Source organism: Actinia tenebrosa, unplaced genomic scaffold, assembly GCF_029948245.1.
Source record: "Actinia tenebrosa isolate PJP-AT-01 unplaced genomic scaffold, QUT_ActTen_1.0 PGA_scaffold2__45_contigs__length_23673736, whole genome shotgun sequence".
NCBI lineage: Eukaryota > Metazoa > Cnidaria > Anthozoa > Actiniaria > Actiniidae > Actinia > Actinia tenebrosa.
Window position 1 is genome coordinate 8564997 of NW_028292579.1, and position 19742 is coordinate 8584738.

Consider the following 19742-nt stretch of genomic DNA (forward strand, 5'->3'; position numbering starts at 1 on the left):
ACTCTCTTAATTTTTAGTAAAAAGAAAAATACAACAGAAATTGGGCTCCCTGTTTTTTTGTCCCCCAGGGCGCAGTTGTTCAAAGCCCGATTAGTGCTACTCCTGGGTTAACTCTCAATAAGACCTATAGAGTTAATCCTGGATTAGCGCTAATCCAGCTTTGAACAACCCGGCCCAGAACATCAATGCAAGGGGTCTATATAAGTGCTTGAAAATGCATTAATAATTCATGAAGGAAACACAATAACAAATCATGACCATGAAGGAGGTTTTATATCTGATATAGATTCGTCTTCATTTGCATAAACTTTAACTTGGATTTTCTCTTTCAAACTTGGTTCATTTCGTAAAGAATTCAGTACAATATGAGATACATCATGAGTTTTTTTAGCCGTTTAATAAACTCGCAGATTGTGTTTTATCGGGTCTAAAACCACTCGGCTGCGCCTGTGTTTTATACCTGATCAAAACACTACCATGCTCGTTTATTAAACAGTACATGTTGCACATAATTTAGTTTCTTTTAGTTGAGTCCAGTTGTAAGCAGCCAAGGAAAAACCCGAAGAAAAAGAAGAAGAGATTCAACAAGGAAAGAAATATGTTACATAGGGAAAGTAGCACTCGCCAACTTTCCTCACGTGACATTTTTAATAGTAAAGCGTTTCCTACAGGTCGACGTTGTCCCTCTCTTTTCTTTAATTTTAGCAGCTATTTTACTTTTAATAAATATATTATGGCCGAAAATTCAAAGTCGCCGTTTTAATGCTTTTGCGGCAAGAGGTAAATTTATTATATGACCATGAATCTTAGAGCCTGGACACTAGCAAATCGAGCAATCTGATTGGATAGATCGCATCGCGGACTGGTCTAGATTCTCCGGTATTAACCGGTCCGATCGCATATTAATCTTACGGCGAAAACATTTTGTCTTTTTCAATGAAAAGTGGTCATATAATAAAACTCTTATCAACCGAGCTTGGTCGGTCTGTACGGGATAATCTTGACCTCGGTCGTGTACATTCCGACCTCGATCAAGATTATCCCATACAGACCTCCCGCTCGGTTAATAAGATCTAATTATTATTATGGCATTCATCCATACTTGGACCTCTTCATTTTCTTGTGTAGGTTAATGATATGCTTGATTATATTCTAGGTGATTCTAAACTTGCCTTATTTGCTGATGATTCAAAACTATACAAAGTCATCAAATCGGATTCAGATCACAACGATTTGCAAAGGGATATTTTGGAGCTATTTGGGAGCGTTTTGACGGAGTTTTCGTATTCGACCAGAAGCCAGGACACAGTTAGTTATAAAGGTAAGCAATTTTATTCATGAAAATGTCAAAAATTTACGAGTTGTAAATAATGACCGTTAATATTTTATATACCAACGTTCAAATGACCCGCTCGTTGTAATACAACACCACAGGACAAGAGCTTGGGCCGCCTGTGGCCACGCGTTCTTCTTTTCAGCCTCTTTGTGCCCCAGCTATTTAAAGACAAAATCTCCCTTTGTGCCTCAGCTATTTCAGCCTTTTGTGCCTTAGCCACATCAAACAATAGCTCTTATCGTAGTTGAGTATGCCACCCAAACAGACCAGCGGTATCGTGATGAATGTAGCATCAAAACGAGACTATCGGGTCGAGCGAGCTTCGGATAATTTGCTAAGAAATTTACTACAAATCTTCGAGAGATAACTACATTTTGATAGATAATTTTGTTATACAAAGTATTTTGTAGTCTTTCTAATTATGGTCAAACACTATATATCTTTTGGATGTACGAACAGAGTTTTGAAGGCAGAAGGCAAGAAATTATCGTGACTTTGCTACCATTGATAACTGTAAAAAGTGCCGGCTCGCTAAATGGCTTGGCTCATCAGTCAAAATACGTAGAGAGAACACTGAGTTACCAAAAGACCCGATAGTCTCACTTTGATGCTACTTTCATCACGATACCGCTGGTTTGTTGGGCTGGCGTACTCAACTACGATAAGAGCTAATATCTTAACATCCATGGCATGTAGTGTTGCTACTTCTTAAACTCTTTTGTTACTCCTATTAATTTTCTTTATTGCTCATCAGATATTTGCTTCATTCTCCGTTAGGTGATTCTAAACTTGCCTTATTTGCTGATGTTTCAAAACTATCATAAAGTCATCAAATCGGATTCAGATCACAACGATTTGAAAAGGGATATTGACCGTGTTTATAGCTGGAGTGTCGATTCTTAAATAAAATTCCATGTTGGCAAATGTCCTGTGGTGTTGTATTACTCGCCCCATGTAAGGGAATCCGGACTTATGGTGATTCTGGATTCCAAGCGCTGGATTCCGGATTCCGAGACTCTGGATTACGGATTTCAAAGCTTTTGTATTGCGGATTGCGGATTCTGGATTCCATATCGTTAATTTTCAGATACTTTCTCTGAAAATTATATTTGATATACTTGCCAGTGTAAGTAGAATCGTCTATCAATTAAATCAGCATCCGATGACAAATATTCTTGGTGGAGATTACACAGTAGGGGAGGGGCAACATCGGTTCAGTCTAGGTCGAGGCGATAGCATTTGAGTGTATACTTTGAATTTCAAAGTAGCGGATTCCGGATTCCAAAAGGGTGGATTCCGGATTCCATTATAAACTGGATCCCGGTTCCAAGGCCTGGATTCCGGATTCCAGAGTGCTGGATTCCGGATTCCAAAACCTAAAATTTCGTGGATTCTGGATTCCCTTACATGGGGTCATATTACAGCGAGCGGGTCAATCGAACGTTGGTATATAAAATATTAACGGTCATAATTTACAACTCGTAAATGTTTGGCATTTTCATGAATAAAATTGCTTACCTTCATAACTTACTGTGTCCTTTGACTTCTGGTCGAATACGAAAACTCCTTCAAAACGCTCCCAAATGGCTCCAAAATCGACCAGAAGTCAAAGGACACAGTAAGTTATGAAGGTAAGCAATTTTATTCATGAAAATGCCAAACATTTACGAGTTGTAAATTATGACCGTTAATATTTTATATACCAACGTTCAAATGACCCGCTCGTTGTAATACAATACCACAGAACAAGAGCTTGGGCCGCCTGTGGCCACGCGTTCTTCTTTTCAGCCTCTTTGTGCCCCAGCTATTTAAAGACAAAATCTCCCTTTGTGCCTCAGCTATTTCAGCCTTTTGTGCCTTAGCCACATCAAACAATTACTTAATATCAATAGGTATGTAGTGTTGTTTCTTCTTAAACTCTTTTGTTAATCCTATTAATTTTCTTTATTGCTCATCAGATATTTGCTTCATTCTCCGTTCAACTGCTTGAAGTCAACGATTTTTATCGAAGCTTCATTCTCCGTTCAACGGTAAGTATTCAAAGTCATTCGATATGTAATTCTTCTTAATTCTTTGTCATTTTTTGCACAATTCTATTCTTTAACAACATTTCCACGGATCTTTTACAAGCGTTTAATCTTAAGTTTATTTTCTTTTGCTTTGCTTTTGTTTTACTTTCCACTCGCCGTGTGCTCGCTCGTGTTTACAGTTACTTATGTACTCTTATATTATATATTTCATTATAAAAATTATTTATATTTGTTTTTTAGGTATAGGAAATGAAAGTGTAGAAAAATAATAATTACTGGAAAACTTAGCGTGCCTTTCTTGCATAAAGTCCCTTAATAGAATCATATCGTTCTTTTGACTTCAGATCTATACATACTTGTTATTTTGTCATGTTAGAAAGATGATCAAGTTGATTTTCCTGATATTGTGTTTAGTCGCCGGTGCTTCTGCCGTCGTGCCATGTAAGTATGTAGTTGACACGTTTACGTTAAAACCACATAAAAAATCACTCTCTGATGTGAGTGCCGGATAAATATATATAAGAGTATTGCTATGAAGTTTGTCAAGAAAGTTTTTAGCGAAAAAAGTGCTCGAGTTGTTTGTGGTGCTTAGCTTATTGTATGTACGTGTGACAAAATGTTCCGAAGCGGCATAGGTCAGGATTGCGCATGCACAGTATTTATAATGGCGTTTTCTTGTGGTTTGCATTATGTATCACGCCACTATCAATATCTGTGATAAGAAGAGATATCTAGCTAAAACCTAGTGCGCGCTGCCTCGGTGTTTCTAATTAAACAGTGATGATAAAAACCGGGTAAATTATACACCGTGTAAAGATGAAAAAGCTTACTGACGTTTCGGACGCTAGTCGTTCGTCGGAGTTAAGTACACGGTGTAAAATCTACCCGGCTTATATCATTACTGATTTATGGATATCTGTGTAGAATATACAAAATTCGCTAACCAAGGAGTCCTATGATATGAAATTGCCTTGATTAGTTGTTGGCGGGAGAGTACTCCAGTTTTTCTAGCTTATCATTTTTTTTTTGAAGGTGGGGGGGGGGGGGGGGGAGGGCAAGGTATCTTTTTCTTGGGGGGGGGGGGGGGGGGAAGGCGGCAAGATGTTTATCAGTTTTCATCTCTCATAAACTTTCCAGGGTCGAAGAATCCGAGTCTTCCTGGATATCCAGTGTTTTTTGGATCATGGGGCAGTTGGCCACATTACTGTGACACCCTTTACAAATCAGAGAAGCAGTGCTTTAACGACTGTATGGATGCAAACGGCATGGGGCGCTTCATCGATCAGGCAAACAGTATTACAAATGCCTGCCCACCAACCTTACCAAGATGTGTGAGTAGTTACATACTCTCTCTCTCTCCTTCTCCTCTCTTTTTCTCGCTTTCCCCCTCTTTTTATGTTATTTTATCTTTTTGTGGCATGTTGACATGTTGACAGCCGATTTAATTCGAACTTGTGAAACACCCTTCGTAACAGAAATTAGAGTAATGTTGTTTAGCTTGGGTTGAGTTGATAAGTGGGTGGGTGCATCGTTAATTGCTTGTTAGGTTGCATGGTTGGTTTGTTTGGTGTCATAAAAAAGGCGTCGTTTGACAACTCAGGGAAAGCTCCATTATAATAATCCATATCAGTGACTTAATTGCGAAATTTCTGATGCAGAAGGTACACTGCGGTATTCAAGAAAGACCTTTTCGAACAATCTTCTTTTAGCTTGGACAGATCACGTGTAAATTCTTATAGAATAGGATTCTTTGTTTCATTTGCATCCAAACAAACAAATGATGCTCAAGAGAATGACACGTGGTCTACAAAAATGAAAAAATATATATATTTAGCATATACCAACTTGTGCACGTGTACTTCCTAAGAACGCGCGCGCTCATTGGTTAATTGGAGGTGAATATTGTACGATATTTACCTCTGAATCTCGGAATATTGAGTCGGCAACAAAATGGCAACTGCCGACAATCGTTTTGCTACAATTTCCGATGAGGAAATTGAAAAATTGAAAGTAAATGCTATACTATTCCTATCAGTGCTAACAAGGCAACGAAATATGGCCTAAAAGTTGTGCTACGCAAACTAAAAGTTCCTGTTTGTTTGTTTTTATTGAATTATTGTATATAAAAATAAGTTACTCTGTACACAAGTTGGTATATGCTAAAACAATTATTCGCCTCAGGCCCAGTGAATATGGAGAATATCTACCTCGCCGCTCGAAGACTCGCGTCTCGGTAAATATTCCCCGATATTCACTTCGCTTCGGCGGAATTGCTAAATATATTACGTCCATGTGAAAGAGGTCTATTGATTTATTCCAAGTCGAAGTTAATTGAACAAATTAGTTCGCTACTCTACTGATACTAATCAATATTTTTTCTTCCTTGTTTCCTTAAACCTCATGTAGAAAATTCCATGGAGGCGGGCCTCATGTCAGTGTGCAAAACGTTGCAAATGCAAACTTCCACGTTGTGGTAATGCGAAATGCCTTTTCTGTCGTAAATAAAGACACCAATACGACTGACTGTGCCTAATAATGAAAAGTAGCCGCCGAAGTTTTGTGTACACATACTCTTGGTGAATCCAAATAAATGGTTATTGCAAAATAGTTTTATTTTTTATTTTCAGTAATAGCATATTGCTATTAGCAATGCCTCGCCATGCCATGTCGAATATTTTGAAAATAATATTGAATATAATAACACACAATAATAGCGGAAATTGTCAAATTAAAAATCAGAGAAAGAAAACCCGCGCACACAATGAGACCCGCCTTTCCCTCCCTCCCCCATCCCCAGTGAGCCCCTCCTTGTTCCTCCTAGCCCTACCGGTCCCTCTGCTATCTAACCCGTAGGTGTGTAAAACTGTTTCATATTTTTTCACGAATCCTGAAACAACCTGCTAACTCAAAAATTGATAAATTGAAGTTTCGGGGGGGGGGGGGGGGGGCAAAAGGGGGCGTCAAAGGTGGGATATACGTACGTGGCGTGTCAGGATGGCCGAGCGGTCTAAGGCGCTGCGTTCAGGTCGCAGTCTACGTATGTAGGCGCGTGGGTTCGAATCCCACTCCTGACAATAAACGTCTTTCAAACCATCATTTTGGTGAGTTTAATATTGTTTTCGAAGATACTCAGTTTTTTTAACACAATTTTGTTTTCGCGAAAAACTACATTGAACTCTGTGGATTTTGATTGATTGTATAACACTTAGGACAGCGATGGATAAGCGCTATATCAAATTCATAATAATAATAATAATAATAATAATAATAACAATAATAATAATAACAATAATAATTATGATAGTAATAGTAATAATAATAATAATAAATTATTATATGTTTATTTCAACTTCAGACATTTTAGCTACATGAATACAGAATATTGAGGGCATGAATAGTCTATGCAAATATCTGTATGACTGATTTTACAAAGATGTATACAAATTTAACAATTGTATTATTATTATTATCATCATTATTATCATTATCATTATTATTACTATTATTTGGGGGGTGGGGTGGGGGTGGGGGTGGGGGGAGGCAAAGCGCCGCGTTCTTTGATTTAAGGGCTTGTCACCCCAACGCGGACCCATATAAGGGCCTCGACCCAAAGCAGATCTACAGACGGCATGAGAATGAGAAGAAGAGGATGTACGCGCAAAGAGTCATGGAAGTGGAGCAGGGAACATTTACCCCATTAGTATTTACAACAACAGGAGGCATGGGCAAAGAGTGCAAGAGATATCACAGTAGGTTGGCTGAGTTCATAGTAGCAAAGAAAGGAGAGAACTATCGTGATGTTTATACTCTATGTGTTTTAGGCTTTTTTTAAGAATATTATCTTTTTAGTATCAATATTTGAAATTTTTACAAATATCTACACTCTGATTAGTTCTTAACAAATTATGATATTGTAAATATTTATTTCTTCTTCTTATTATTATTATATTATATTAAAAATAAATTAAAATATTTTTATAATATTAAAAAAAAAGATAATATAATAATTTATTATTATTATTATGATGATGATGATGATGATGATGTGTCGCGGCTGTCAGCGGTCACTGGGGTCTCAATCCTGAAACCAATCTATGGCAAAAATGATAAAACCATGCTATTCTTGGCTTTCACCCACGTGACACCGGTCTTGACAACGGTTGCTATCCGCCATCTTTGTGCCCCTCGATAGTAAACAAACAGACGCGACAGAGAGATATGTGTGAACTTTTCACTGAACATGGTGCATTGTATCGTAGTTGGTTGCGGTTCAAAGAGCGGTAAGAAAAAAGTTTCCTTTTCTTCAATACCTAAAGTGATATCGAATCAAGGCGAAGAGCACGAAGAGTTGACACGAGAGCGGAGAAGGCTTTGGATTTCGGCCATCAGTCGAGGCGATACTGACGCGAAGAGGGTTCTTGAAACCGAACGTGTTTGTGGTCTTCACTTTGTCTCTGGAAAGCCTGCAAAAGTCTGGGACAGATATAATATTGATTGGGTTCCAACTATTAACCTTGGCAAAAAGGAAAGTCAGGAAGAAGATCTGAAGGAAGCAGCGAAAGCTAAGACAGAACGAGCTGAAAGGGCAAGAGAGCGCAGGAAGCGAATCATAGAACATCAGCAACTTGGAGTCGAGAGGAAAAAGAAGGACTTGAATCAAACTGGGAATGCTGTCCAAGATATAGAGTTTTCTACCGAAACACAGAATAATTCATGTTTTAATATTGAGCCTTCTTGCAGCAGTGCGAATGATGAGCGTGAAGAAATACTCGACAAGAGCACCCAGACACCCGTAGTGACTTTCAAGGACGAGTCAACACAGATGGACTTAGACTTAACTTATTGTGAAGGTTCACAGAACGCTGACACACAGACAGATGAATTTGAATACATGTTTTTAAAATCTGCATATCAAGCTCCGGACAGAGAATTCTTCGATACAGCTGATAAAGTTCGATTTTACACAGGACTACCTTCCTATGAAGTCCTGATGGTGGTGTTTGAGCATGTCGCGCCACATGTTCAACGGAAATCTACAGTTCTTAATAGATTTCAAGAATTTGTGCTGGTACTGATGAAGCTGAGACTAAACGTTCCCTTTCAAGACCTAGCGTATCGTTTCGTGGTGTCCCTGTCAAGTGTATCAAGAATATTTACCTCTTGGATATTGGCAATGGATTCTAGGTTGTCCTGCTTTATCCATTGGCCTGAAAGGGAACAGTTGTGGAAAACTATGCCAATGTGCTTTCAATATACATTTAGGCGCAAAGTAACTGTCATAATCGATTGCTTTGAAGTTTTTATTGAAAAACCAACAAATCTTATGGCCAGAGCTCAAACGTTCTCATCTTATAAGCACCACAACACCATAAAGATCCTTATTGGTATCACTCCCCAAGGTACAATTTGCTTTGTTTCTGAAGCTTGGGGTGGCCGCACCTCAGATAAATATTTAACTGAGAATTGTGGATTCTTAGATAAGTTGACCCCAGGGGATACAGTCATGGCTGATCGGGGATTTACCATCACAGAAAGTGTTGGTTTAAAGCATGGAAAACTGGTAATTCCAGCATTTACCAAAGGGAAAGCCCAGTTAGATCCCATTGACGTTGAACATTCAAGGAGGATAGCCAGTGTTAGGATACACGTCGAAAGAGTGATTGGTCTACTGCAGCGAAAATACACTATTCTGGAAGGAACACTGCCCACAAACTTTGTAAGCAGCAACCAGAATGGGTCACCTGAATTCCAGGTACCAATCGTTGACCGCATTTTGAGGGTTTGCTCTGCACTTGTTAATTTTTGTCCTTCCATAGTGCCATTTGAGTAGTACATTTTTCATAAAAAGCAGGGGTGGTAACAATGTTTAAAGTTTTTTCTATAATAACATTATACCAGGAGAAATCATTATTACATTGCGACAGGCACAAAACACAAAAAAATCACAATTACTATTTCACTAGAAATAAAGCAACAATTTTATTCACGTTCTTCAACAAGTCCAAATATGGAGGGGACAAACAATCTTAAAAATTAAATTTTGATATGAAAAAGGGCATGAAGGAAAAAGAAAGTGAAAATAACTCTTTACCTATGGCCTAATTTTTCATCTGAGATTATGTGCTAAGAAGATAACTGTGGCTAACACATGAATACTGATTTTGATTCAACTAACAATTTTTTAGCCAGAGAGAAATTGAAAAATATTATGCCAAAGGTAAACAGAGGTCTAATAATATTCAATAGCAACTGAAATGTTTATTAATTAATTTTATTGCTAGAAATATTGCTCTATGCATATGACTCATTGTCATGTTACTGTTTCTTCCCTGATACACCATTTCCCTGAACATGGGTTCCTGCTTATTTTAATATTGTCACTAGATTTCATAATAAGAGATGTAGATTGAATCTCGAAAGAAAAGATTTTAATATGTTGGTGTATTTCTCAAAGCAGAATTAATCTGTTTTGACTGAGCCTAAAGTAAGAAGCTGATAATGCTGGACAGTTCAGACACAAACATTTTTACATTTTATTCACTGAGTTCCAATGAAAAGATGTCTGATTTAAATCGCTTAAATGAAGTATTTATTTTGATTATCAGCTTTTTGCTTTTGGTTATTTATTAAAAATTATTTATTATAATATTTATGTCATATTACTGACTATTACTTATCACTAATAATTTTCTTTGCTAAAGAATGAATTAAAAAGTTGGAAACATGCTTATTTGTCCACCTTTAAGGGAAGCTAATAAATGGGGACGCATTTTAGCAACATCAAAAGTTACATGACTGGGGTTAGTACCAAAAGCCAAACACGTAGCAAAAGCAACTGAAAAAACTCCGCAGTCGCTACCATTACTTTGTTGCTGAACTGGTACAAATTCTAAATTAACTAGTCTTCCACCGATTAAGTCATTTGCTTGCTCCTCTATTTCCTGGCTAATTGCATGATGGTAGAGACTATCATAAAGATTTACAACACCAGGTAAGCATCCTATATTGCTAATACATACCCAGTGATCAGTCCCTGTATGCAAAATCTGAATAAATTCTCCCGAAACTACATCAAAGTTCCTTACTCTTCCTAGGGTTGGGCGCTGAAATCCCTCAATTGACTGGTTTACATTCTGCAATAATACTTGGGTAGCTTGAATTATATCACCATTAAGCCATCCAGCAGGATCACTGATGAGGTCATAATCAGCATTGTTTAGTGTTGCAAGGGCACTATACTTGTCAACAACACCGGTTGTAACCTGTGTGATTTCAATATCATCTTCACTGTCACTATTACAATCATCTGTTTGTGATTCTGAAGTTTCTGGTGATGGTGAATTGCTTGGCTTGGCAGAGGTTGTCTTTGAAGAAGTAGAAGTGGTAGGTGTGGATGATTTGTTTTCTTTAGCTTTACAGGCACCACACACCCACGTTGACTGGTGATTCTTTGGCATTCTTTTCAATCCCAAACAGCTAAGATGAAAAAAATGACCATTTGTACAGTTGGCATTGTGGCACTCGACCAGTTTATCACTTATGAGTGCCTTTGCATTACAAACACAGATAGCATTGCATTGCATTGCAGCTTGGTTGACAGTAGATGGTTTCGGCTTGGCTTTTGAAGCCCCAATTCCTCTCTTAAACTGTGGCAGCCTGCTGCAGTGAGGACAATACCATCTTTTAGGTATGGACTTCCCACCTACAGCCAAACATTCTATGTGAAATTGGCCATAAGGACAGTCAGCATTACTGCAGGAGACCATCTCATCACTGCACTGTCCTCTACAAAAGCAGACTGCTTGATCACCTGGAACTTTAATGATAACATTGCACTTTCTTGTGTACCACCGTCCCAAGATCTCAGGGAGTATGCCAATCCTCCAAAATGCTTCAAGCTTTTTCACGACAGTTTTGAAGTGGTGGGGGTCTGGGTAAATTCTCTCACACACAATGTGTGCATTTCCATCTGAATCCACAGCACAAACAACAAAGTCAGCATATTTTCTTTCTGGCAGAGTAAACAACTGTTGTTGAACCTGTAAGTAATAATTGTGGCTCTTCTTTAGCTTCATTAGGCCATTTACCACCTCAAGACAAGAGTTTTTTTGTAGAACATACTGCTTAAAGTCACAGTTGGGGATGGAAATGGGACATTTCACCTCTCCACATCCCAATCCGCAGCAATTGCAAGAAACTAAAAAGTCTGGGGTTGCATGGATGAAAGGAAATTCCCTGTTGATGAACAAACCATATCTCTTAAGTTCAAAGTTAATATGCTTTGTTTTCATTAAGCTTTCATATGCATTAATGGCATACTGTTCGTACTTGATGCCATGTCGAATGGCCTTGTTATCCAGCTTGTACAAGTGGGGGTAGCAGATAGATTGGATCAGTGACTGGGAGGGCTGAGCTAGGTTGGTGTTGTAGGCAGCACCACATACAGAGGCTCCAATTCTGCCAGCACGATGTCTAAAAAAACCTGGGCCCTTAGCTTGATCTCTTGTGTCTTGCTCAACCGCTTTTATCTCCTCGTCTGAAATGTTCAGCTTGACATCTAAGCACTTTCGCAACAGTTCTAGATAATCTAGATCTAAATTACAAGGCTCGTAAAGATCACATAAAACTGGAACATTCCGACTTTTGGAAATGAAATGGTCAGCGAAGGGGTCGATTAAACTTAACAAAGCAGCTTTTGTTTGGCAGTTGTAGAGTTTTGTGTAAAATTCCTCCTTTTCCGCTGCTGAAACTTGGGCTGAAGGGTTCGGGTCTCGTCCAGGTCCAGCTTGATTTTTACGAGACTGTCCTAAATTTTCATCATTCAATTTATCAATGTTACTGTCTAGAATCTCTTTGAGTTTTTTCGCAGAAGAGAAATCTATGTCCTTGGCCCTTGCGTAAGATACTTGGTTGACATACGTGGGAAGAAGCCACGTGCACTTAACTTGGGTACAGGCTAATTTCCCGTTGATTCTTGTCCAACATTCGATGTAAAATAAGACGCTGGCAACATGCGAACAAGATTCTGCTAGGCCTGCTTTACAACCCAAACAATGAGCAGAAAAAATCGTGCCATCCTTGCCGGCAATGATCCAAATATCGGCCAGAGGGTCATTCATGCGTTGGGAATGGCGAACTTTCGCCACGACCACATGCTTGCTTGAGATAATTCGTCCTCTTACTGAAGCCACAAATCCAGACACCACTTGATTATATGCTTCCAAACTCTTGTAATTTTTAAACTGATCGTTCGTATAATAGCTCGTCTGCAAAACCAAGTAACTAAACAAATCTGACTGCTCTATTGGAGGCAAACATTCAGGATCAAACTGCTCACTTGGTATGGTGACTGGATCAACGCCTACTGCCTCGATCTTCTTCAAATAACGTTCCTTTACATGACTTTCAAGACCTGATCCATATTTCGAGAGCACTGGCACAGCCATTTTCCAAAGTTTTGAGACGTCATTTGTCTCTGAAGCGAGCTAAAACTCTAAACACTATAAAAATGGCCTACTATTATCATAACATTTCACACTCGGAGGGGCACAAAGATGGCGGACGCCCATATTTGGATAGGTCGAAATAGGTCAGTGACGTCACGTGAAAGCCAAGAATAAAAAAACTCAATAATATTTATATATTCCTGAATTCGTATTTCCACTAGTGTTAGGCTCTCTCGCAACACGTGACCACCAAGTCATTTCACCTCTCAAAAGCCAGTCAAAAAACCCGCACAATTGAACTTGTAAATGCATATATTTGTGTTAATCCCCATCAGGGTCCGACCGCCTTTCCACAGCCCCCACCCCCACACCCCCCGGTTTAACACCGTTTAGTGCATAAATGCTTCAGTTTTTCCAAAGAAAAATCTAAAATCGAAATCAATAAAGAAATCCTCTAGATTCATTCCCCGGGATTTTGGCCGATTTCGAGATGTGTTTTGGGACCGGTTGTATCTTTTATGGGTAAAAAAAACCCAAAGGATTCAGGATGCCAATATACAATAGTGGTATATTAACGGCTGTTTGTAAGGAGTTAAACAAATATTTACCAGATGACGTCAGATATTCTTGAATCATGAATCAACAAATATTGCATTCTTTTGGAGTGCAGAATACGTTGTTCCGAAAAAAATATAACTTATACCTTGGGCAGACTAGGATTGCACTCGGCACGATGAAATGTGTGGAATGTACGTACGAAGGTAGAACTAGAAAAACCGATGGAAAGATAGCTCGCTTGTGTCTTTGCCTACTATTGGTGTTTTGTGTGGTTGGTTTGCTGTTGAGCACCGTGTTTATCTATCTACATATCAACAGCCGTATCTCTCGTCTTGAAGGAAAACTGTTGGGTTTTACTTCGACTGCTGTACCAACGACAAATATAGAAGTACGACGATAATAAACGACAAAAATGTGGAAATTAATAGTTACCAGAAAAGTGACAAAAAGGGCAGAATCGGACTCGTACATTCTATTAGGAAAACTGGCCTTCAACTCTAAAGCTAAACAGTAAGTAAATTTAAAATTTGTCAAAATTGTCATCAAATCGGCTCGTCGTTCTCTTTTTCAAAAAAAATTTCCAAAAATGACCAACGCTATTTTTTTCACGCTGAAAATGTAGTTTTTGCTTTTGTTAAAATAACAAATGAAGCCTTTATTAGGCCTATGATATTGCTATATCTAAATTTTAAAACTTGGAGAGAAACATTTAGATAATTTTACAAACAGACAGATTGAATATGAAAGCTGATTGTGATAATGATGAAGAATCACAATGGTGATGCTGCTGCTGATGGTGAGAATGACGACGACGAAGACGATGATGAAAATGACATGATGAAAAAACTGATGATGGTGATAATGATGACGATGATAATGATTACGACGATAATGAAGATGATGATGATAATGATGATGTTGTTGTTGAAGATGATGATGATGACGACGACGATGATGATGTTGATAATGATGGTGATGATGATGCCAACGACGACAACGACAATGATGATGAATTCCTATGCCACCACAAGGGAGGAAAATATACTATAATTACTGCAGTTTGGCTTTAGTAAACATTAAAGTCCTTTCCTCTGTTTTATCACTTTCAGCCAGAAAAGAACCACGAGATAAAGATACGACTAAGGAAACATAGAGAAATCAATCTCCGAAATATGGACAAACTCGTTCTCACTCTCCACAGTCTGTAGATCCATATCTTGATAATCGAATTCTTCATCTTCCGAACTGGAATCCCTACCTAACAAATCCCTTGTCTTGTATCCTCCTCGGTCAGCCTGATACCACGAACTCGTTGGATCCTGTACATGCTTATCCCCATCGTCCGAATCTGGAGAATCAATCTGCCATGAAGTATTTATATGGTCTTGTTGTAAAACTTCCTGTGAGGCGATTTCTATATTTTTAGTCTTCTTTTCAATGGAGTCTTCTTTGGATGCGTTAGTTAAGGCTTCACTATTGCATTCGATATATTTATCATCCACATTCTGATTGAAGTTTGTTTTGAGCTTGTTGTTTTTTCTACTTTGTGAGGACTCTTCGTTAAAATCTGTCGATGACAATTCCACTAATGGCCGATGAGATGCTTCTTTTTCATCCCCATCCAACTTGGTCGTGTCACCACGTTTATGTTCCAGATATTCCAGTTTAGCACGTTTCACTTCTGTTTCGGATTCACTTCCTTCATCTTCAGAGGAGCTCGAGTAAGAACCGACTAATGATGTTGCTTGATGTTGCCTTTCATTTGACGTGAGCTCTTTGGACTCATCGTCTGTTCTGTCTGGTTCCGTGTGGGATCTAACTGCTTGACGAACCCAGCATCCCACACGGAAATAATCCTACCACACATGCGCACAAGAAGAAAAATAGTTATAAGTATTTGGTGTAATATTATAGAATAAAATAAATGTGTTACTTGGTGTCAGAATTTTTTTCTCTTTATTTCCTTCCTTTCTTTTTCTGTTTCTTCTTTTCTTTCTTCCTTTGATTATTTATTTCTTCCTTTCATCACTTCCTTCCTTCCTTGCTTTCTTTCTGTTTTAGCAAGGGCGCTAAGCATTTCTATCAGCGAATGTGATTGGTCGAGAATGCCATGGTTGCACAAAGAGAGAATTTAGAGCTTGATATTCAAATTTATATTTCTGCTTGATTATATGTGGCTAAATGAAATTTAGGCGAAGTTAAATCGAGACAATGCATTCTGCTCAGCGGTCTTCCCAACAATGTGCGGGAGGGACCCAGCGTATTCTCAGGGGCTTACTTGCTGTGTTTGTAGTGCTGGTTGATTTGCACCAAGAGTTTTTCTCCCACCCTCCCTCCTCTGCTAATAGGTTCTCTACAGGTGAGTATATACTCCAACTGAATCTCAGTGTGACAGGTAGGGTACCGGTAATGAGCTGTGGCCCGGTTGCCATGGTTAATTTCCAGCGGGGACGTGATCTGTCGCAACCCCAGCTCCCCCTGGTACCTAACCCCAACTCATTTGTCGATGAGTTTAACTTTCTATTTTTAAGGCAACGGGGAACGTCTCGTATGATTGTTAAAAATACCAATAGGATGTAACGATACTCACCGCCATAGACCATTGTAGCATCAGACTAGTTTCATATGGACCGAAGACCTAAAACAAAGAGATAGAAAATTAAGAGGATTCTAACTTTATTTCAATAGCAAAAAGAAAGCGAGGAAAGAAAGAATAAAGTAGGGAGGGATGAACGGACGGACAAACGCAGGGTTGGATCTAGGCGTGGTAAAACACGGGGCCTGCCCATCAAGGATGTACGTGAAAATCAAACTAGTTGATCAATATTAGAAAACGACAGAAAGAAATGCTAGTCTGAATCGAAAAAATGACATTTTGTTTTACATTTTTTATTATTTCTACTGATTTCCAACCATGCATTGTAAAAAAATTAAAAAATATATAATTAAAAATGAAACAATGATGGCTTAGCCGCCCAGAAGCCAAGAATGGGAATAATCTATCTTCTGCATCATATACTCTGTGACCAACATCAATCATTTTTTCAGTAAATTTTCTACAATCGAGACAAGTCGCCCTCTCGCCACTTCGTCGCACGCTCGCTGCGCTTGGCAAGTCTAGGGCGTTGAACTGTATATTTTGCTGGCTATTTTACTTATTATTTTAGTTTATTTTGCTATATATAATTATAACTGACAGCAGTAGTTTGATCTCAACTAGAGTTCTATTCTGCTTTTTCTTCATATATCTGATAGTAAAGGAATCAAAAATATCTCTATCCTGTACATATCGGACACTAACATAAATATTTGTCATTTTTCTCTGCATTTTTTTTTTTTTTAAATATGATTTAACTTTGCATTTCTTCCTTAGCTTTTATTTAAGTAAATATAAAAAGGATGAGGGACAACTAGAAAACGTCACTGTTAATTTGTCCTCCAGGCACAAATATCTCAACTAATCTCTTTCTCAGTCTGTATTGTCATATGCACAAATAATATGAATAGAAATTAAGGTAATTTTCCTTATCACTTTATTATAAATATTTATTATACATTTATATTATATTTAAATTTCTCTATATTGTCACCAAATGTAATTAATATTTAAGAGCAATAAACTTCTGTTCTGTTCTGTTCTGTTCTGTTCTGTTCTGTTCTGTTCTGTTCTGTTCCGTTCTGTTCTGTTCTGTTCTGTTCTGTTCTGTTCTGTTCTGTTCTGTATTATTTATATTTTGAAGTGACATTAAAAGCATTAGTCTAAGAGCAGTTTTCTTAGGACTGTAAAAAAGCTGGCGGCACGAACGTGGACGTGACACGACAAGACATACGCTACACTAATCACTTTGCGTAAGAATGTATTTGCTATCCAATTAAATACTCGAAACACGGGGCGGATACGGTCGGGCCAAGAAACACGGGTCTACCAGTCCAATCAAATTGCACGAGAAAAAAATCAGCCAATCAAAATTTTAGAAAACATGAAGATTACATAAGTAGAGTTGTCCACGTGAGAGATGATCAAAACAATTTTCCCGAATAAACGCTTTAATAGTATGCTTATGCCACACCTATGGTTCAAAGTACCGACTGCACGTACCATGGTACGCACGTACGAATGCGTGGTATATAAGGGCCAGTCTGCCTGAACGTTTCACGACATTGGTGCTGATAAGATCTCGGTTCAGTATTCAATTGCATAAATCAGTTAGAAGAACGATGAAAAGCACAAGATCTCCACTTAAAGATAAATATTGTTCAGGTAAAGGCGCTGTTACCGGGCTTAACTCTTAGTTGTATAATTTTGTGTCGTTTTATTTATATTTTATGACCAGTGGAGGACTTCACGGGCTGCGTATTTTAGGATCTATTTGCAGCCTAGCCTAGCCGTGCTAACCTGGGTATCAGGCTCCCCGAAAGGGCGAGTTGGAGGGATGGGGGTGGGGAGGGGGGGGGGGGGGGAAGGAAGGGGGAGAGAGAGAGAGAGAGAGATGAAAGCCTTCGTTCCCCTTACCCCCTCTCGCCTCCCCTCTCCTTTTTCCCTATCCCAAAGCCTGATACTCAGCTTAACCCGGGAAACAATCCCTTTCTTTTACACGAATAAATCAACGGGTTGTTTTTATCTTGTCCTGGCGATTCATCATCTGCTTGAATTTCCATTCAATGTCTAAACCAGTAGGTCGGAGTAAAGGAAAAGAAAGATGAGACTGGCCATAATTTGTATCAGATTAATGAACGTCTAATGTTGACTTTTCAGGTTCTAGCGCTAAATATCTTCAAACTTCTCAAAGCAGCAGCAAAGAAAGCCAAACAAAACAAAAGTAAGAAAGCACTAAAAGGTCTCAAATTCTGAATAAAACTTCGTTTGTTCGTTTTCTCTTTGTTTCATTTATTCAGTTGTCGATGCATCCCATCATGTCCATTAATTCATCTTTTCAATCTTCGATTTCAATTAAAATTATTACTCCTTCCTTCCTTCCTCCCTCCCTTCCTTCCCTCCCTCCCTTCCTCCTTTCCTTCCTCCCTCCCTTCCTTCCTCACTTCCTTCATTCATTCCTTCCTTCCTTCCTTCCTTCCTTCCTTCCTTCCTCCCTTCCTTCCTTCCTCCCTTCCTCACTTCCTTCCTTCCATCCCTCCCTCCCTCCCTTCCTCCCTCCCTCCCTCCCTCCCTCCCTCCCTCCCTCCCTCCCTCCCTTTCGTTCCCTCATTTGTTCATGCTTTTTAAATACTGTTTCTATGAACCAGTTCAATTTTTTATATTTAATTAAGCCTTAATAGACGTCACACTTATTAGTATATTGGAAGTATAAACCTTCAAAACTTGGAGACGCATCACTCAAATCAAGAAATATTTTACCATTCAACTATTTACTTCATGTAGAATCAGTACTGCAAGTATTGTCGAAGGGTTCATGTGCACTTTAATCATTAATTCATTCATTCTTCCATTCATCAATTCTTGAAAGTCTCAATCTTATGCTAGAATTTGAAAAATCAAACATAACCCATCGCTTTTGAGTTTACCGATAATAACTGTTGACATTTTCAGAGATTCAAATAAGGACCAAATGCAAGAAATATCACCACAGGCTTATAGATCCGGCCTACCACGACAAGAAATAAATGATTCCTTTAGTCCATTCAAGCAACCCTTTACGAAATGTTATAGTGATGGTGGGCAGGGGCGCAGAGCTGGTGTCTGCGATGCTACTGATCTTGGGAAACATCACAGAACATGGGACAGAGTTGCATGCAAGAGACTTTGAAGAGTAAACAAAAACAAGACATGCCGATAATGGAAGTGGTGATAATGATGATGATGGTGATGATGACAAGGTCGATGAAGATGACATTGATAATGATAGTCAATAATTATCTTGTTTTGTATTATTGTAATATTTTCTAACATTTTCTGAATGCAACAGATTGTCTCTTTTAAATGCCTTTATCAATATATTATAAATATTTTAGCATAAAAACCTAATAACTTTAGAATTTATCACATCTGTGTATTTTACAGAGGTTATTTTGCTTATTATTTTTATTGTTATTTTACAATGACGTCATCAACCAAGAAAGACCGTATGAAAACGACTTCCGGGTCCAAAATTAAAGGGGGACTAGCACGAAAATCATCCAAATTTTAATTCAGCTGAAATTTTACTGGAATAACCCTTAAAGGTCTAATAATCACTGGTTAAAGTTATTTCCTGATATTCGGATGGGAAGTATTATATTTTAACGAATTTTTATAGGTGTCTGTGACGTCATACACTCAAATACTAAACATTACATTACCTTACTTAATATTACATTACCTTAGACATTAGCAAACTGCAGAGCTCATGAATTTGTCTTAATTGCACCGGACTA

The 19742-nt window shown here is 38.4% G+C and overlaps 5 protein-coding genes, 1 long non-coding RNA gene and 1 other non-coding gene across 7 annotated transcripts; 5 read left to right on the forward strand and 2 right to left on the reverse strand.

Annotated features, from left to right (window-relative positions):
- The first annotated feature begins 3746 nt into the window (after nucleotides 1-3746).
- Nucleotides 3747-5958, forward strand: LOC148909169 (uncharacterized). Its single transcript, XM_089033779.1, has 3 exons — nucleotides 3747-3807; nucleotides 4504-4697; nucleotides 5773-5958. Exons 1-3 carry the CDS (start codon nucleotides 3747-3749, stop codon nucleotides 5869-5871), a joined length of 354 nt encoding a protein of 117 aa, XP_088889905.1. The 3' UTR covers nucleotides 5872-5958.
- A 396-nt stretch (nucleotides 5959-6354) lies between these two features.
- Trnal-cag (transfer RNA leucine (anticodon CAG)) lies at nucleotides 6355-6440 on the forward strand. The gene has a single exon. It is a non-coding gene; the product is annotated as a tRNA-Leu (tRNA).
- Nucleotides 6441-7489: 1049 nt separating this feature from the next.
- LOC148909170 (uncharacterized) lies at nucleotides 7490-10092 on the forward strand. The gene has a single exon (XM_089033778.1). It carries the CDS (start codon nucleotides 7607-7609, stop codon nucleotides 9194-9196), a length of 1590 nt encoding a protein of 529 aa, XP_088889904.1. The 5' UTR covers nucleotides 7490-7606; the 3' UTR covers nucleotides 9197-10092.
- LOC148909171 (uncharacterized) lies at nucleotides 9327-12995 on the reverse strand. Its single transcript, XM_089033777.1, has one exon. It carries the CDS (start codon nucleotides 12810-12812, stop codon nucleotides 10074-10076), a length of 2739 nt encoding a protein of 912 aa, XP_088889903.1. The 5' UTR covers nucleotides 12813-12995; the 3' UTR covers nucleotides 9327-10073.
- A 464-nt stretch (nucleotides 12996-13459) lies between these two features.
- LOC148909172 (uncharacterized) lies at nucleotides 13460-15315 on the forward strand. The gene is made up of 2 exons (XR_016120343.1): nucleotides 13460-13880; nucleotides 14480-15315. It is a non-coding gene; the product is annotated as an uncharacterized LOC148909172 (long non-coding RNA).
- On the reverse strand, nucleotides 13993-16004 carry LOC148909173 (uncharacterized). Its single transcript, XM_089033486.1, has 2 exons — nucleotides 15961-16004; nucleotides 13993-15226 (listed from the first exon to the last, which is right to left on the reverse strand). Exons 1-2 carry the CDS (start codon nucleotides 15979-15981, stop codon nucleotides 14510-14512), a joined length of 738 nt encoding a protein of 245 aa, XP_088889612.1. The 5' UTR covers nucleotides 15982-16004; the 3' UTR covers nucleotides 13993-14509.
- A 1542-nt stretch (nucleotides 16005-17546) lies between these two features.
- LOC148909174 (uncharacterized) lies at nucleotides 17547-19307 on the forward strand. Its single transcript, XM_089033529.1, has 3 exons — nucleotides 17547-17631; nucleotides 18127-18190; nucleotides 18919-19307. The coding sequence occupies exons 1-3, from the start codon at nucleotides 17589-17591 to the stop codon at nucleotides 19133-19135; spliced, it is 324 nt and encodes a 107-aa protein (XP_088889655.1). The 5' UTR covers nucleotides 17547-17588; the 3' UTR covers nucleotides 19136-19307.
- Nucleotides 19308-19742: the final 435 nt, after the last annotated feature.

Excerpts from the sequence above, each read along its gene's own strand:
- LOC148909169 (XM_089033779.1), top strand. The coding sequence starts at position 3,747 with ATGATCAAGTTGATTTTCCTGATATTGTGTTTAGTCGCCGGTGCTTCT. Across the intron at positions 3,808-4,503 it reads TGCTTCTGCCGTCGTGCCAT|GGTCGAAGAATCCGAGTCTT; the intron begins GTAAGTATGTAG and ends TAAACTTTCCAG. Across the intron at positions 4,698-5,772 it reads CACCAACCTTACCAAGATGT|AAAATTCCATGGAGGCGGGC; the intron begins GTGAGTAGTTAC and ends AACCTCATGTAG.
- LOC148909170 (XM_089033778.1), top strand. The coding sequence starts at position 7,607 with ATGGTGCATTGTATCGTAGTTGGTTGCGGTTCAAAGAGCGGTAAGAAA.
- LOC148909171 (XM_089033777.1), bottom strand. The coding sequence starts at position 12,812 with ATGGCTGTGCCAGTGCTCTCGAAATATGGATCAGGTCTTGAAAGTCAT.
- LOC148909173 (XM_089033486.1), bottom strand. The coding sequence starts at position 15,981 with ATGCTACAATGGTCTATGGCG. Across the intron at positions 15,227-15,960 it reads TGCTACAATGGTCTATGGCG|GATTATTTCCGTGTGGGATG; the intron begins GTGAGTATCGTT and ends CATGTGTGGTAG.
- LOC148909174 (XM_089033529.1), top strand. The coding sequence starts at position 17,589 with ATGAAAAGCACAAGATCTCCACTTAAAGATAAATATTGTTCAG. Across the intron at positions 17,632-18,126 it reads TAAAGATAAATATTGTTCAG|GTTCTAGCGCTAAATATCTT; the intron begins GTAAAGGCGCTG and ends TTGACTTTTCAG. Across the intron at positions 18,191-18,918 it reads GAAAGCCAAACAAAACAAAA|AGATTCAAATAAGGACCAAA; the intron begins GTAAGAAAGCAC and ends TGACATTTTCAG.